The 15,215-nt window shown below is 45.2% G+C and overlaps 1 protein-coding gene across 1 annotated transcript in view; it reads right to left on the bottom strand.

Moving 5' to 3' along the window:
* Positions 1 to 15,215, bottom strand: part of LOC118360258 (extracellular sulfatase Sulf-2-like) — a 94,463-nt gene that overhangs the window by 71,012 nt on the left and 8,236 nt on the right. Inside the window, 1 exon segment of the mRNA XM_052481696.1 lies at positions 6,460 to 6,698. Within this exon segment, the coding sequence (XP_052337656.1) occupies positions 6,460 to 6,631 (172 nt within the window). The 5' untranslated portion in view covers positions 6,632 to 6,698.

Below are 15,215 nucleotides of genomic sequence, written 5' to 3'. Positions count from 1 at the left end.
AATTACAGTCTCTCTTTTTCGTTCCGTAACAATGGGCATTGAAATTCCTTTCATTTTTCTGGTTACAGTAGGTTAATCTACTGGGGTTTAGGGAATTAAATCCTTTAAGTTATGAAGTGAGCTGGTTTGAAGCTTTGCCGTTTGTTCTCTCCCTCCCTCCCTCCCTCCCTCCCTCCCTCCCTCCCTCCCTCCCTCCCTCCCTCCCTCCCTCCCTCCCTCCCTCCCTCCCCTCCCTCCCTCCCTCCCTCCCTCCCTCCCTCCCTCCCTCCCTCCCTCCCTCCCTCCCTCCCTCCCCCCCCTCTCTCTCTCTCTCTCTCTCTCTCTCTCTCTCTCTCTCTCCCCCTCCCTCCCTCCCTCCCTCCCTCCCTCCCTCCCTCCCTCCTCTCTCTCTCTCTCTCTCCTCCCTCCTCCCCCCTCCCACTCTCTCTCTCAGCACAGTGAAAATGACTGGTGGAAAAGTGTTTAATACCCCCCACCCTTCTCCCACCCCCATGCCAGCACAACTCTGAACACAGCAGACAGAGAGACAGAGAGACAGAGAGACGAGTCTTGGGTGTGCGCGCCGAGCCCTTGACGTAGGGGAAGTGATGTATTGTGGGTATAGGGGTGCTGACGTGCCAAAGAGTTCCTCTCAGTGAGAGGGCGTCACGCGGCATCTGGCTTGGTGTGCCTTCTACAATGGCAGCTGCGTAGAAGACTGACAATCATTTCAATCTGTCTGACTGAGAGAGTCTAAGGGAGTGGGCAATTCTAACTGTCTGTCTGTCTGTCTGTCTGTCTGTCTGTCTGTCTGTCTGTCTGTCTGTCTGTCTGTCTGTCTGTCTGTCTGTCTGTCTGTCTGTCTGTCGTCTGTCTGTCTGTCTGTCTGTCTGTCTGTCTGTCTGTCTGTCTGTCTGTCTGTCTGTCTGTCTGGCTGAGAGAGTCTAAGGGGTGGGGTACTCTAGCTGTCTGTCTGTCTGTCTGTCTGACTGTCTGTCTGTCTGGCTGAGAGAGTCTAGGGGTGGGGAACTCTAGCTGTCTGTCTGTCTGTCTGTCTGTCTGTCTGTCTGTCTGTCTGTCTGTCTGTCTGGCTGAGAGAGTCTAAGGGGTGGGGTACTCTAGCTGTCTGTCTGTCTGTCTGTCTGTCTGACTGTCTGTCTGTCTGGCTGAGAGAGTCTAGGGGTGGGGAACTCTAGCTGTCTGTCTGTCTGTCTGTCTGTCTGTCTGTCTGTCTGTCTGTCTGTCTGTCTGTCTGTCTGTCTGTCTGTCTGTCTGTCTGTCTGACTGAGAGAGTCTAGGGGAGTGGGGAACTCTAGCTGTCTGTCTGTCTGTCTGACTGAGAGAGTCTAAGGGGTGGGGAACTCTGTCTGTCTGTCTGTCTGTCTGTCTGTCTGTCTGTCTGTCTGTCTGTCTGTCTGTCTGTCTGTCTGTCTGTCTGTCTGACTGAGAGAGTCAAGGGTTGGAGTGGTGTGACACTATCCCCAGCAAACACAACTGATTAAACAAATTGGGGTCCAAACTGAAGATCATGATTAGTTGATTATTGGAGTCAGGTGTGTTAGCTGGGGCTGGGGCAGAAGTGTGACACCAATCAGGCCACCAAAGAGTCTGGCGTTGCCTATCCCTGGTCTAGGAAGAAGAGAGACAGCGAAACAAAAGGAGAGAAAGAGAGAGAAAGAGAAAGAAAGAGACAGAGCTGGCGTAAAGCTCAGGAAGACAGGCCACACTGTCAGATGGTGCCAAACAAAATCAGATCATTAGTAGACAGTCTGAGAGACGGCACCTCCTTGTCTATGTTAACTGTTACCAGACAGGGACATAATGAGATAGCACCTCCTTGTCTATGTTAACTGTTACCAGACAGGGACATAATGAGATGGCACCTCCTTGTCTATGTTAACTGTTACCAGACAGGGACATAATGAGATGGCACCTCCTTGTCTATGTTAACTGTTACCAGACAGGGACATAATGAGATAGCACCTCCTTGTCTATGTTAACTGTTACCAGACAGGGACATAATGAGATGGCACCTCCTTGTCTATGTTAACTGTTACCAGACAGGGACATAATGAGATGGCACCTCCTTGTCTATGTTAACTGTTACCAGACAGGGACATAATGAGATGGCACCTCCTTGTCTATGTTAACTGTTACCAGACAGGGACATAATGAGATGGCACCTCCTTGTCTATGTTAACTGTTACCAGACAGGGACATAATGAGATGGCACCTCCTTGTCTATGTTAACTGTTACCAGACAGGGACATAATGAGATAGCACCTCCTTGTCTATGTTAACTGTTACCAGACAGGGACATAATGAGATGGCACCTCCTTGTCTATGTTAACTGTTACCAGACAGGGACATAATGAGATGGCACCTCCTTGTCTATGTTAACTGTTACCAGACAGGGACATAATGAGATAGCACAGGGACATAATGAGATGGCACCTCCTTGTCTATGTTAACTGTTACCAGACAGGGACATAATGAGATGGCACCTCCTTGTCTATGTTAACTGTTACCAGACAGGGACATAATGAGATGGCACCTCCTTGTCTATGTTAACTGTTACCAGACAGGGACATAATGAGATGGCACCTCCTTGTCTATGTTAACTGTTACCAGACAGGGACATAATGAGATAGCACCTCCTTGTCTATGTTAACTGTTACCAGACAGGGACATAATGAGATGGCACCTCCTTGTCTATGTTAACTGTTACCAGACAGGGACATAATGAGATGGCACCTCCTTGTCTATGTTAACTGTTACCAGACAGGGACATAATGAGATGGCACCTCCTTGTCTATGTTAACTGTTACCAGACAGGGACATAATGAGATAGCACCTCCTTGTCTATGTTAACTGTTACCAGACAGGGACATAATGAGATGGCACCTCCTTGTCTATGTTAACTGTTACCAGACAGGGACATAATGAGATGGCACCTCCTTGTCTGGCATGTTAACTGTTACCAGACAGGGACATAATGAGATGGCACCTCCTTGTCTATGTTAACTGTTACCAGACAGGGACATAATGAGATGGCACCTCCTTGTCTATGTTAACTGTTACCAGACAGGGACATAATGAGATGGCACCTCCTTGTCTATGTTAACTGTTACCAGACAGGGACATAATGAGATAGCACCTCCTTGTCTATGTTAACTGTTACCAGACAGGGACATAATGAGATGGCACCTCCTTGTCTATGTTAACTGTTACCAGACAGGGACATAATGAGACGGCACCTCCTTGTCTATGTTAACTGTTACCAGACAGGGACATAATGAGACGGCACCTCCTTGTCTATGTTAACTGTTACCAGACAGGGACATAATGAGATGGCACCTCCTTGTCTATGTTAACTGTTACCAGACAGGGACATAATGAGATGGCACCTCCTTGTCTATGTTAACTGTTACCAGACAGGGACATAATGAGATGGCACCTCCTTGTCTATGTTAACTGTTACCAGACAGGGACATAATGAGATGGCACCTCCTTGTCTATGTTAACTGTTACCAGACAGGGACATAATGAGATGAGAGCACCTCCTTGTCTATGTTAACTGTTACCAGACAGGGACATAATGAGATGGCACCTCCTTGTCTATGTTAACTGTTACCAGACAGGGACATAATGAGATGGCACCTCCTTGTCTATGTTAACTGTTACCAGACAGGGACATAATGAGATGGCACCTCCTTGTCTATGTTAACTGTTACCAGACAGGGACATAATGAGATGGCACCTCCTTGTCTATGTTAACTGTTACCAGACAGGGACATAATGAGATGGCACCTCCTTGTCTATGTTAACTGTTACCAGACAGGGACATAATGAGATGGCACCTCCTTGTCTATGTTAACTGTTACCAGACAGGGACATAATGAGATGGCACCTCCTTGTCTATGTTAACTGTTACCAGACAGGGACATAATGAGATGGCACCTCCTTGTCTATGTTAACTGTTACCAGACAGGGACATAATGAGATAGCACCTCCTTGTCTATGTTAACTGTTACCAGACAGGGACATAATGAGATGGCACCTCCTTGTCTATGTTAACTGTTACCAGACAGGGACATAATGAGATGGCACCTCCTTGTCTATGTTAACTGTTACCAGACAGGGACATAATGAGATGGCACCTCCTTGTCTATGTTAACTGTTACCAGACAGGGACATAATGAGATGGCACCTCCTTGTCTATGTTAACTGTTACCAGACAGGGACATAATGAGATGGCACCTCCTTGTCTATGTTAACTGTTACCAGACAGGGACATAATGAGATGGCACCTCCTTGTCTATGTTAACTGTTACCAGACAGGGACATAATGAGATGGCACCTCCTTGTCTATGTTAACTGTTACCAGACAGGGACATAATGAGATGGCACCTCCTTGTCTATGTTAACTGTTACCAGACAGGGACATAATGAGATGGCACCTCCTTGTCTATGTTAACTGTTACCAGACAGGGACATAATGAGACGGCACCTCCTTGTCTATGTTAACTGTTACCAGACAGGGACATAATGAGACGGCACCTCCTTGTCTATGTTAACTGTTACCAGACAGGGACATAATGAGACGGCACCTCCTTGTCTATGTTAACTGTTACCAGACAGGGACATAATGAGATGGCACCTCCTTGTCTATGTTAACTGTTACCAGACAGGGACATAATGAGATGGCACCTCCTTGTCTATGTTAACTGTTACCAGACAGGGACATAATGAGATGGCACAGGGACTCCTTGTCTATGTTAACTGTTACCAGACAGGGACATAATGAGATGGCACCTCCTTGTCTATGTTAACTGTTACCAGACAGGGACATAATGAGATGGCACCTCCTTGTCTATGTTAACTGTTACCAGACAGGGACATAATGAGATGGCACCTCCTTGTCTATGTTAACTGTTACCAGACAGGGACATAATGAGATGGCACCTCCTTGTCTATGTTAACTGTTACCAGACAGGGACATAATGAGATGGCACCTCCTTGTCTATGTTAACTGTTACCAGACAGGGACATAATGAGATGGCACCTCCTTGTCTATGTTAACTGTTACCAGACAGGGACATAATGAGATGGCACCTCCTTGTCTATGTTAACTGTTACCAGACAGGGACATAATGAGATGGCACCTCCTTGTCTATGTTAACTGTTACCAGACAGGGACATAATGAGATGGCACCTCCTTGTCTATGTTAACTGTTACCAGACAGGGACATAATGAGATGGCACCTCCTTGTCTATGTTAACTGTTACCAGACAGGGACATAATGAGATGGCACCTCCTTGTCTATGTTAACTGTTACCAGACAGGGACATAATGAGATGGCACCTCCTTGTCTATGTTAACTGTTACCAGACAGGGACATAATGAGATGGCACCTCCTTGTCTATGTTAACTGTTACCAGACAGGGACATAATGAGATAGCACCTCCTTGTCTATGTTAACTGTTACCAGACAGGGACATAATGAGACGGCACCTCCTTGTCTATGTTAACTGTTACCAGACAGGGACATAATGAGATAGCACCTCCTTGTCTATGTTAACTGTTACCAGACAGGGACATAATGAGATGGCACCTCCTTGTCTATGTTAACTGTTACCAGACAGGGACATAATGAGATGGCACCTCCTTGTCTATGTTAACTGTTACCAGACAGGGACATAATGAGATAGCACCTCCTTGTCTATGTTAACTGTTACCAGACAGGGACATAATGAGATGGCACCTCCTTGTCTATGTTAACTGTTACCAGACAGGGACATAATGAGGGCACCTCCTTGTCTATAACTGTTACCAGACAGGGACATAATGAGATGGCACCTCCTTGTCTATGTTAACTGTTACCAGACAGGGACATAATGAGACGGCACCTCCTTGTCTATGTTAACTGTTACCAGACAGGGACATAATGAGATAGCACCTCCTTGTCTATGTTAACTGTTACCAGACAGGGACATAATGAGATGGCACCTCCTTGTCTATGTTAACTGTTACCAGACAGGGACATAATGAGATAGCACCTCCTTGTCTATGTTAACTGTTACCAGACAGGGACATAATGAGATGGCACCTCCTTGTCTATGTTAACTGTTACCAGACAGGGACATAATGAGATGGCACCTCCTTGTCTATGTTAACTGTTACCAGACAGGGACATAATGAGATGGCACCTCCTTGTCTATGTTAACTGTTACGAGACAAACATGTCTTTGTGTGACAGGGACGTAGTGAGACGTACTCAGACATACAAATAAATTAAATATGGAAGAAAATAACATCTGGGAATATGTTAGTTTGTTCCTCTCTTTCCCCAGAGTATCTCACCTGATTCATCTGCTCAATCAGCTAATTACTAGAATCAGGTGCGCCAGATTAGGGCTGGAGTGAAAACCTAGAGGACGGAAGTTCTCCCGGGAACACTGTTGTGAAGCCAGACTCACCGAGCTCCATGTCCTGGTCATCAGTGAGAATGAGGATGATGTTGGGTCGGATGTTACGGCGGTCTCTCTGGAAGGAGGCCTTGAGGAAGATGGAGGCGTGGGCCACAGACAGAACCCCCAGGAGCAGGAGGAGGTAACGGTTGGTGGAGGGCAGCAGCCCCTGTCCCGCCATCTTGACCTCGAAATTATCTTACCCTGCTACCTACTGGATCACTCTGCTGCAGCCACCAATAAGACTCCTGGAGACACAATACAACAGACAGGAGGACATAGGTTAGACTACAGGACCAGTTCGACTAGAGACACAGGTGTTCACACCTAATGCCAAATAACGCTAGTCCTATGTAAAACACATTGGGAGTGAGAACCTTCTCGCTCACTAAAATGTACAACATTCTCTGAATGGGTTTGTGAATCTGACATGAAGAGGAAACAGAGCTCGTGGAGACACTAGAGCAGACGTAAGGTCAGACTGAGCCAGGAAACGCAGGAACAGTTTTCTACAGACTCACAGGTGATCACGTAGAAACCGAAATAAATCTAATCAAATCAAATGTTATTTGTCACATGCGCTGAGTGAAATGTTTACTTACGAGCCCCTAACCAACAATGCAGTTAATAAAACATAAGGATAGGAATAAGAGATAGAAGTAACAAGTAATTAAAGAGCAGCATTAAAAAAGAACAATATATACAGAGGGGTGTCAGTACAGAGTCAATGTGCGGGGGCACCGGTTAGTTGAGAAAAAATGTACAGTTGAAGTCGGAAGTTTACATACACTTAGGTTGGAGTCATAAAAACTATTTTTTCAACCACTCCACAAATTTCTTGTTAACAAACTATAGTTTTGGCAAGTCGGTTAGGACATCTACTTTGTGCATGACACAAGTCATTATTCCAACAATTGTTTACAGACAGATTATTTCACTTATAATTCACTGTATCACAATTCCAGTGGGTCAGAAGTTAACATACACTAAGTTGACTGTGCCTTTAAACAGCTTGGAAAATTCCAGAAAATGATGTCATGACTTTAGAAGCTTCTGATAGGATAATTGACATAATTTGAGTCAATTGGAGGTGTACCTGGGGAATTATTTCAAGGCCTACCTTCAAACTCAGTGTCTCTTTGCTTGACATCATGGGAAAATCAAAAGAAATCCGTCAAGACACCAGAAAATAAATTGTAGACCTCCACAAGTCTGGTTCATCCTTGGGAGCAATTTCCAAACGCCTGAAGGTACCACGTTAATATGTACAAACAATAGTGCGCAAGTATAAACACCATGTGACCACGCAGCCGTCATACCACTCAGGAAGGAGACGTGTTCTGTCTCCTAGAGATGAACGCTTTTTTGTGCGAAAAGTGCAAATCAATCCCAGAACAACAGCAAAGGACCTTGTGAAGATGCTGGAGGAAACAGGTACAAACGTATCTATATTCACAGTCAAACCAGTCCTCTATCAACATAACCTGAATGGCTGCTCAGCAAGGAAGAAGCCACTGCTCCAAAACAGCCATAAAAAAGCCAGACTACGGTTTGCAACTGCACATGGGGACAAAGATCATACTTTTTTGAAGACATGTCCTCTGGTCTGATGAAACAAAAATAGAACTGTTTGGGCATAATGACCATTGCTATGTTTGGAGGAAAGAGGGGGAGGCTTGGCAGGCCGAAGAACACCATCCCAACCGTGAAGCACGGGGGTGGCAGCATCATGTTGTGGGGGTGCTTTACGAAGGAAATTTACGGGGATATATTGAGGCAACATCTCAAGACATCAGTCAGGAACTTAAAGCTTGGTCATAAATGGGTTTTCCAAATGGACAATGACCCCAAGTATACTTCCAAGGTTGTGGCAAAAGGGATTAAGGACAACAAAGTCATGGTATTGGAGTGGCCATCACAAAGCCCTGACCTCAAGCCTATGAAAATTTGTGGGCAGAACTGAAAAAGTGTGTGTGATCAAGGAGGCCTACAAACCTGCTCAGTTACACCAGCTCTGCCAAGAGGATGGTGTTTTGTCCCAGGAGGATGGGACAAAATTCACCTAACTTATTGTGGGAAGCTTGTGGAAGGCTACCCGAAATGTTTGAACCAATTTAAACAATTTAAAGGCAATGCTACCAAATACTAATTGAGTGTATGTAAACTTCTGACCCACTGGGAATGTGATGAAAGAAATAAAAGCTGAAAAAAATCATTCTCTCTACTACTATTCTGATATTCACATTCTTAAGATAAAGTGGTGATCCTAACTGACCTAAAACAGGGAATTTTTACGAGGATTAAATGTCAGGAATTGTGAAAAACTGAGTTTAAATGTATTTGGCTAAGGTGTATGTAAACTTCCGACTTCAACTGTACATGTAGGTACAGTTATTGAAGTGACTATGGATAGATAACAACAGAGAGTGGTAGTGATGTGGAAAGGGGAAGGGGACAATGTAAATTGTCTGGGTAGCCGTTTGACTAGATGTTCAGGAGTCTTATGGCTTGGGGGTAGAAGCTGGTTAGAAGCCTCTTGGACCTATTCTTGGTGCTCCGGTACCGTTTGCTGTGCGGTAGCAGAGAGAACAGTCTGTGACTAGGTTGGCTGGAGTTTTTGACAATTTTTAGGGCCTTCCTCTGACACCGCCAGGTATAGAGGTCCTGGGTGGCAGGAAGGTTGGCCCCAGTGATGTACTGGGCCGTTCGCACTACCCTGTGTAGTGCCTTGCAGTCGGAGGCCGAGCAGTTGCCATACCAGGCAGTGAATCAACCAGTCAGGATACTCTCAATGGTGCAGCTGTAGAACCTTTTGAGGATCTAAGGACCCATGCCAAATCTTTTCAGTCTCCTGAGTGGGAATAGGCTTTGCCGTGCCCTCTTCATGACTGTCTTGGTGTACTTGGGCCATGTTAGTTTGTTGGTGATGTGGACACCAAGGAACTTGAAGCTCTCAACCTGCTCCACTGCAGCCCCTTCGATGAGAATGGGCGTATGCTCGTGCCTCTTTTTGCTGTAGTCCACAATCATCTCCTTTATCTTGATCACGTTGGGGGAGAGGTTGTTGTCCTGGCACCACACGGCCAGGTCTCTGACCTCCTCCCTATAGGCTGTCTCGTCGTTGTCAGGGATCATCGGCAAATTGAATGAAGGTGTTGGAGTTGAACCTGTCCGTGCAGTCATGAGTGAACAGGAAGTACAGGAGGGGGCTGAGCATGCACCCCTGAGGGTTCCCTGTGTTGAGGATCAGCGTGGTGGATGTGTTGTTACCTACCCTCACCACCTGGGGGTGGCCTGTGAGGAAGTCAAATCAAAATCAAATCAAATTTATTTATATAGCCCTTCGTACATCAGCTGATATCTCAAAGTGCTGTACAGAAACTCAGCCTAAAACCCCAAACAGCAAACAATGCAGGTGTAAAAGCACGGTGGCTAGGAAAAACTCCCTAGAAAGGCCAAAACCTAGGAAGAAACCTAGAGAGGAACCGGGCTATGTGGGGTGGCCAGTCCTCTTCTGGCTGTGCCGGGTAGAGATTATAACAGAACATGACCAAGATGTTCAAATGTTCATAAATGACCAGCATGGTCGAATAATAATAAGGCAGAACAGTTGAAACTGGAGCAGCAGCACAGTCAGGTGGACTGGGGACAGCAAGGAGCCATCATGTCAGGTAGTCCTGGGGCACGGTCCTAGGGCTCAGGTCCTCCGAGAGAGAGAAAGAAAGAGAGAATTAGAGAGAGCATATGTGGGGTGGCCAGTCCTCTTCTGGCTGTGCCGGGTGGAGATTATAACAGAACGTGGCCAAGATGTTCAAATGTTCATAAATGACCAGCATGGTCGAATAATAATAAGGCAGAACAGTTGAAACTGGAGCAGCAGCATGGCCAGGTGGACTGGGGACAGCAAGGAGTCATCATGTCAGGTAGTCCTGGGGCATGGTCCTAGGGCTCAGGTCCTCCGAGAGAGAGAAAGAAAGAGAGAAGGAGAGAATTAGAGAACGCACACTTAAATTCACACAGGACACCGAATAGGACAGGAGAAGTACTCCAGATATAACAAACTGACCCTAGCCCCCCGACACATAAACTACTGCAGCATAAATACTGGAGGCTGAGACAGGAGGGGTCAGGAGACACTGTGGCCCCATCCGAGGACACCCCCGGACAGGGCCAAACAGGAAGGATATAACCCCACCCACTTTGCCAAAGCACAGCCCCCACACCACTAGAAGGATATCTTCAACCACCAACTTACCATCCTGAGACAAGGCCAAGTATAGCCCACAAAGATCTCCGCCACGGTACAACCCAAGGGGGGCAACCCAGACAGGCCGACCACAACAGTGAATCAACCCACCCAGGTGACGCACCCCCCCAGGGACGGCACGAGAGAGTCCCAGCAAGCCAGTGACTCAGCCCCCGTAACAGGGTTAGAGGCAGAGAATCCCAGTGGAAAGAGGGGAACCGGCCAGGCAGAGACAGCAAGGGCAGTTCGTTGCTCCAGAGCCTTTCCGTTCACCTTCCCACTCCTGGGCCAGACTACACTCAATCATATGACCCACTGAAGAGATGAGTCTTCAGTAAAGACTTAAAGGTTGAGACCGAGTTTGCGTCTCTGACAAGTCCAGGATCCAGTTGCAGAGGGAGGTGTTTAGTCCAAGGGTCCTTAGCTTATTGATGAGCTTTGAGGGCACGTGTTGGTGTTGAACGCTGAGCTGTAGTCAATGAATAGCATTCTCACATCGGTGTTCCTTTAGTCCAGGTGGGAAAGGGCAGTGTGCTATTGAACGTTGCGCTGTAGTCAATGAACAGCATTCTCACGTTCCTTAAGTCCAGGTGGGACAAAAGACAGGAAAGAAAGGGCAGTGTGAGTGCAATAGAGATTGCATCATCTGTGGATCTGTTGGGCCGGTATGCAAATTGGAGTGGGTCTAGGGTTTCTGGGATGATGGTGTTGATGGTGAGCCATGACCAGCCTTTCAAAGCAGTTCATGGCTACAGACTTGAGTGCTACGGGTTGGTAGTCATTTAGGCAGGTTACCTTGGTTCACCCCTGTTTACGTACATATGACAGTGACAGAGAGGAATCTAAACGCTCTCGACAACCGCAAAGGACCAAAGCCCTAAAGGAGCGTCAGTGAACCAATAAGATTCGGGCTGATGTACTAGATCAGTCGCAGGGAGTGTAGAATACAGAAAGCAGCCATGAAGACCATCTGCCCCCCAGCGTGTCACCACGGCAACCCTGGTTGCCACCGGAGCAGTAACGAGTCCCCTCTGGCGTGGTCCCTGGGCTGCGTGCCTGTGAATGTGTCTCTGTGTGTGTGTCTCTGTGTGTGTCTCTCTGTGCCTGTGTGTCTCTGTGTGTGTGTGAATGTGTCTCTGTGTGTGTGTGTGTGTGTGCCTGTGTCTGTGTGTGTGTGTGTGTGTGTCTCTATGTGTGTGTGTGTGTGTGTGTGTGTGTGTGTGTCTCTCTGTGTGTGTGTGTGCCTGTGTCTCTCTCTGTGTCTGTGTGTGTGTGTGTGTGTGTGTGTGTGTGCCTGTGTCTCTCTCTCTGTGTGTGTGTGTGTGTGTGTGTGTGTGTGTGTGTGTGTGTGTGTGTGTGTGTGTGTGTGTGTGTGTGTGTGTGTGTGTGCCTGTGTCTCTCTCTGTGTGTGTGTGTGTGTGTGTGTGTGTGTGTGTGTGTGTGTGTGTGTGTGTGTGTGTGTGTGTGTGTGTGTGTGTGTGTGTGTGTGTGTGTGTGTCTCCATGTGTGTGTGCGTGTGAGTGTCTCTCCGTGTGTGTGTGTGTGCGTGTGAGTGTGTCTCTGTGTGTGTGTGTGTGTGTGAGTGTGTCTCTCTGTGTGTGTGTGTGTGTGTGTGTGTGTGTGTGTGTGTGTGTGTGTGTGTGTGTGTGTGTGTGTGTGTGTGTGTGTGTGTGTGTGTGTGTGTGTGTGTGTGTGTGTGTGTGTGTGTGTGTGTGTGGATGTTGAAGCCATTAGATTCTCTCCACATCCCTGCATGGGAAGGGAGGCTCTACACCGTCGCTCACACCTCACATGGAGAACAGGCCACAGAATCATAATGACATGCACATCTCTCTCTCTCTGTACCTCCCCGTCCTCTCACAGCATTTCTGCTGTCTCCGAAACACCAATACTAAACAGACAACAGTTCCAAAACGAGGTCTTATGTGATTATAGTCACAATATTAAAACCAACTACAAAGAATTTTGACATTTCACTTTCTAAATATATATATATTTTTGCTTCGTGCCTAATTGGTATTATGAATTTAAAACTTAGAGCTCTAAACCATTTAAACGTAGTTATTAGTAATCTGTTCATACAGTATTCCAACCAATCAGGTTGTATCTCTGCACCATTGTGCGTCACAGAGGAGACGTGAGCGTCAGAACAGCTTAGTCCCATTCACAGCACATCACTGAATTATACAGCCTGTTAGCTAGAGGAACATGCTGTCACACAACACATCCAGGGCTATGTTCAACTACACAGTCACACAGTCACACAGTCACACAGTCACACAGTCACACAGTCACACAGTCACACATGTACACTGAGTATACAACACATTATGAGCACTCTTTCCTTAACAGACTGACCTAGTGAATCAAATCAAAATCAAAAATCTAAATCGAATCAAATATTTTTTTTGTCACATACTTTACACATGTTTAGCAGTTAACGGGTGTAGCAAAATGCTTGTGTTTCTACCTCCAAACAGTTCAGTAATATCTAACAAAGTTATATCTAACAAAGTAATATCTAACAAAGTAATATCTAACAACGTAATATCTAACAAAGTAATATCTAACAAAGTAATATCTAACAAAGTTATATCTAACAAAGTAATATCTAACAACGTAATATCTAACAAAGTAATATCTAACAAAGTAATATCTAACAAAGTTATATCTAAAAAAGTAATATCTAACAAAGTAATATCTAACAAAGTCATATCTAACAAAGTAATATCTAACAAAGTAATAACTAACAAAGTAATATCTAACAAAGTAATATCTAACAAAGTAATATCTAACAAAGTAATATCTAACAAAGTAATATCTAACAAAGTAATATCTAACAACGTAATATCTAACAAAGTAATATCTAACAAAGTAATATCTAACAAAGTTATATCTAACAAAGTAATATCTAACAACGTAATATCTAACAAAGTAATATCTAACAAAGTAATATCTAACAAAGTTATATCTAAAAAAGTAATATCTAACAAAGTAATATCTAACAAAGTAATATCTAACAAAGTAATAACTAACAAAGTAATATCTAACAAAGTAATATCTAACAAAGTAATATCTAACAAAGTAATATCTAACAAAGTAATATCTAACAAAGTAATATCTAACAATGCACACAATCTAAAGCAAAGGAATACAATTAGAACATATAAACATGTGGACAATGTCAGAGCGGCACAGAATAAGATACTGTAGAATAGGATCAAATCCAGGTGAAAGCTATGATCCCTTATTGATGACACGTGTTAAATCCACTTCAATCAGCGTAGATGAAGGGGAGAAGACTTGAGATTTTTAAGCCTTGTGACAATTGAGACATGGATTGTGTATGTGTGCCATTCAGAGGGTGAATGGGCATGACTAAAGATTGAAGTGCCTTTAAACCAGGGTATGGTAATAGGGGCCTGGCGCACTGGTTTGAGTGTGTCAAGAACTGCAATGCTGCCGGCTTTGTCATGCTTAACAGTTTCCCGTATGTGTCAAGGTGGGTCCACCACCCAAAGGACATCCAACCAACTTGACCCAACTGTGGGAAGCATTAGCGTCAACATGGGCCAGCATCCCTGTGGAACGCTTTCTACACCTTGCAACTCAATGTTAGGAAGGTGTTCTTAATGTTTTGTACACTCAGTGTATTTTCAAATGTATATTAAAAAAATATTATAATAATAATGTAATAACTGTGAGCAATTTATTTTAATATACCAGAATAAATGCAAGGTTTATGTAAGGTTTATTGGCCCAATTGTTTACTGGTTTCACACAGTAAAAGAGAGTGTAAGCTTCAAAAGAATTGTGGTTGATCTGGAATTAAAGGAGAATTAGGTTTGAATTTATTTATGATGAACACAACAACGGACGATAGCTGTTCTCTCACTTCCGTCAATTCATTTCAATCCCTACTTTCAATTGCAAAGCAGGGGGACGTCACTGGCTCTGGTTTCTGTAGAAAAGTGTTAACTAGTTTAGCCCCCTTCCTGCTCTTTGATTTCTGGGTAATCTGCTGTAGAGGACCGTTCCAGAATACACAGAGAGGAGTAAAGGACACCCTGTAGAGGACCGTTCCAGAATACACAGAGAGGAGCAAAGGACACCCTGTAGAGGACCGTCCCAGAATACACAGAAAGGAGTAAAGGATACCCTGTAGAGGACCGTTCCAGAATACACAGAGAGGAGTAAAGGACACCCTGTAGAGGACCGTTCCAGAATACACAGAGAGGAGTAAAGGACACCCTGTAGAGGACCGTTCCAGAATACACAGAGAGGAGTAAAGGATACCCTGTAGAGGACCGTTCCAGAATACACAGAGATGAGTAAAGGACACCCTGTAGAGGACCGTTCCAGAATACACAGAGATGAGTAAAGGACACCCTGTAGAGGACCGTTCCAGAATACACAGAGAGGAGTAAAGGACCGAAACGGCAGTCAGAGAGAGAAGGAACTGCAATGCGTTCCAGAATACACAGAGACAGTAAAGGACCGAAACGGCAGTCACGCACGC

Source organism: Oncorhynchus keta, chromosome 27 (assembly GCF_023373465.1).
Source record: "Oncorhynchus keta strain PuntledgeMale-10-30-2019 chromosome 27, Oket_V2, whole genome shotgun sequence".
Classification (NCBI taxonomy): Eukaryota; Metazoa; Chordata; class Actinopteri; order Salmoniformes; family Salmonidae; genus Oncorhynchus; species Oncorhynchus keta.
This window is presented reverse-complemented; position numbering and strand designations above follow the sequence as displayed.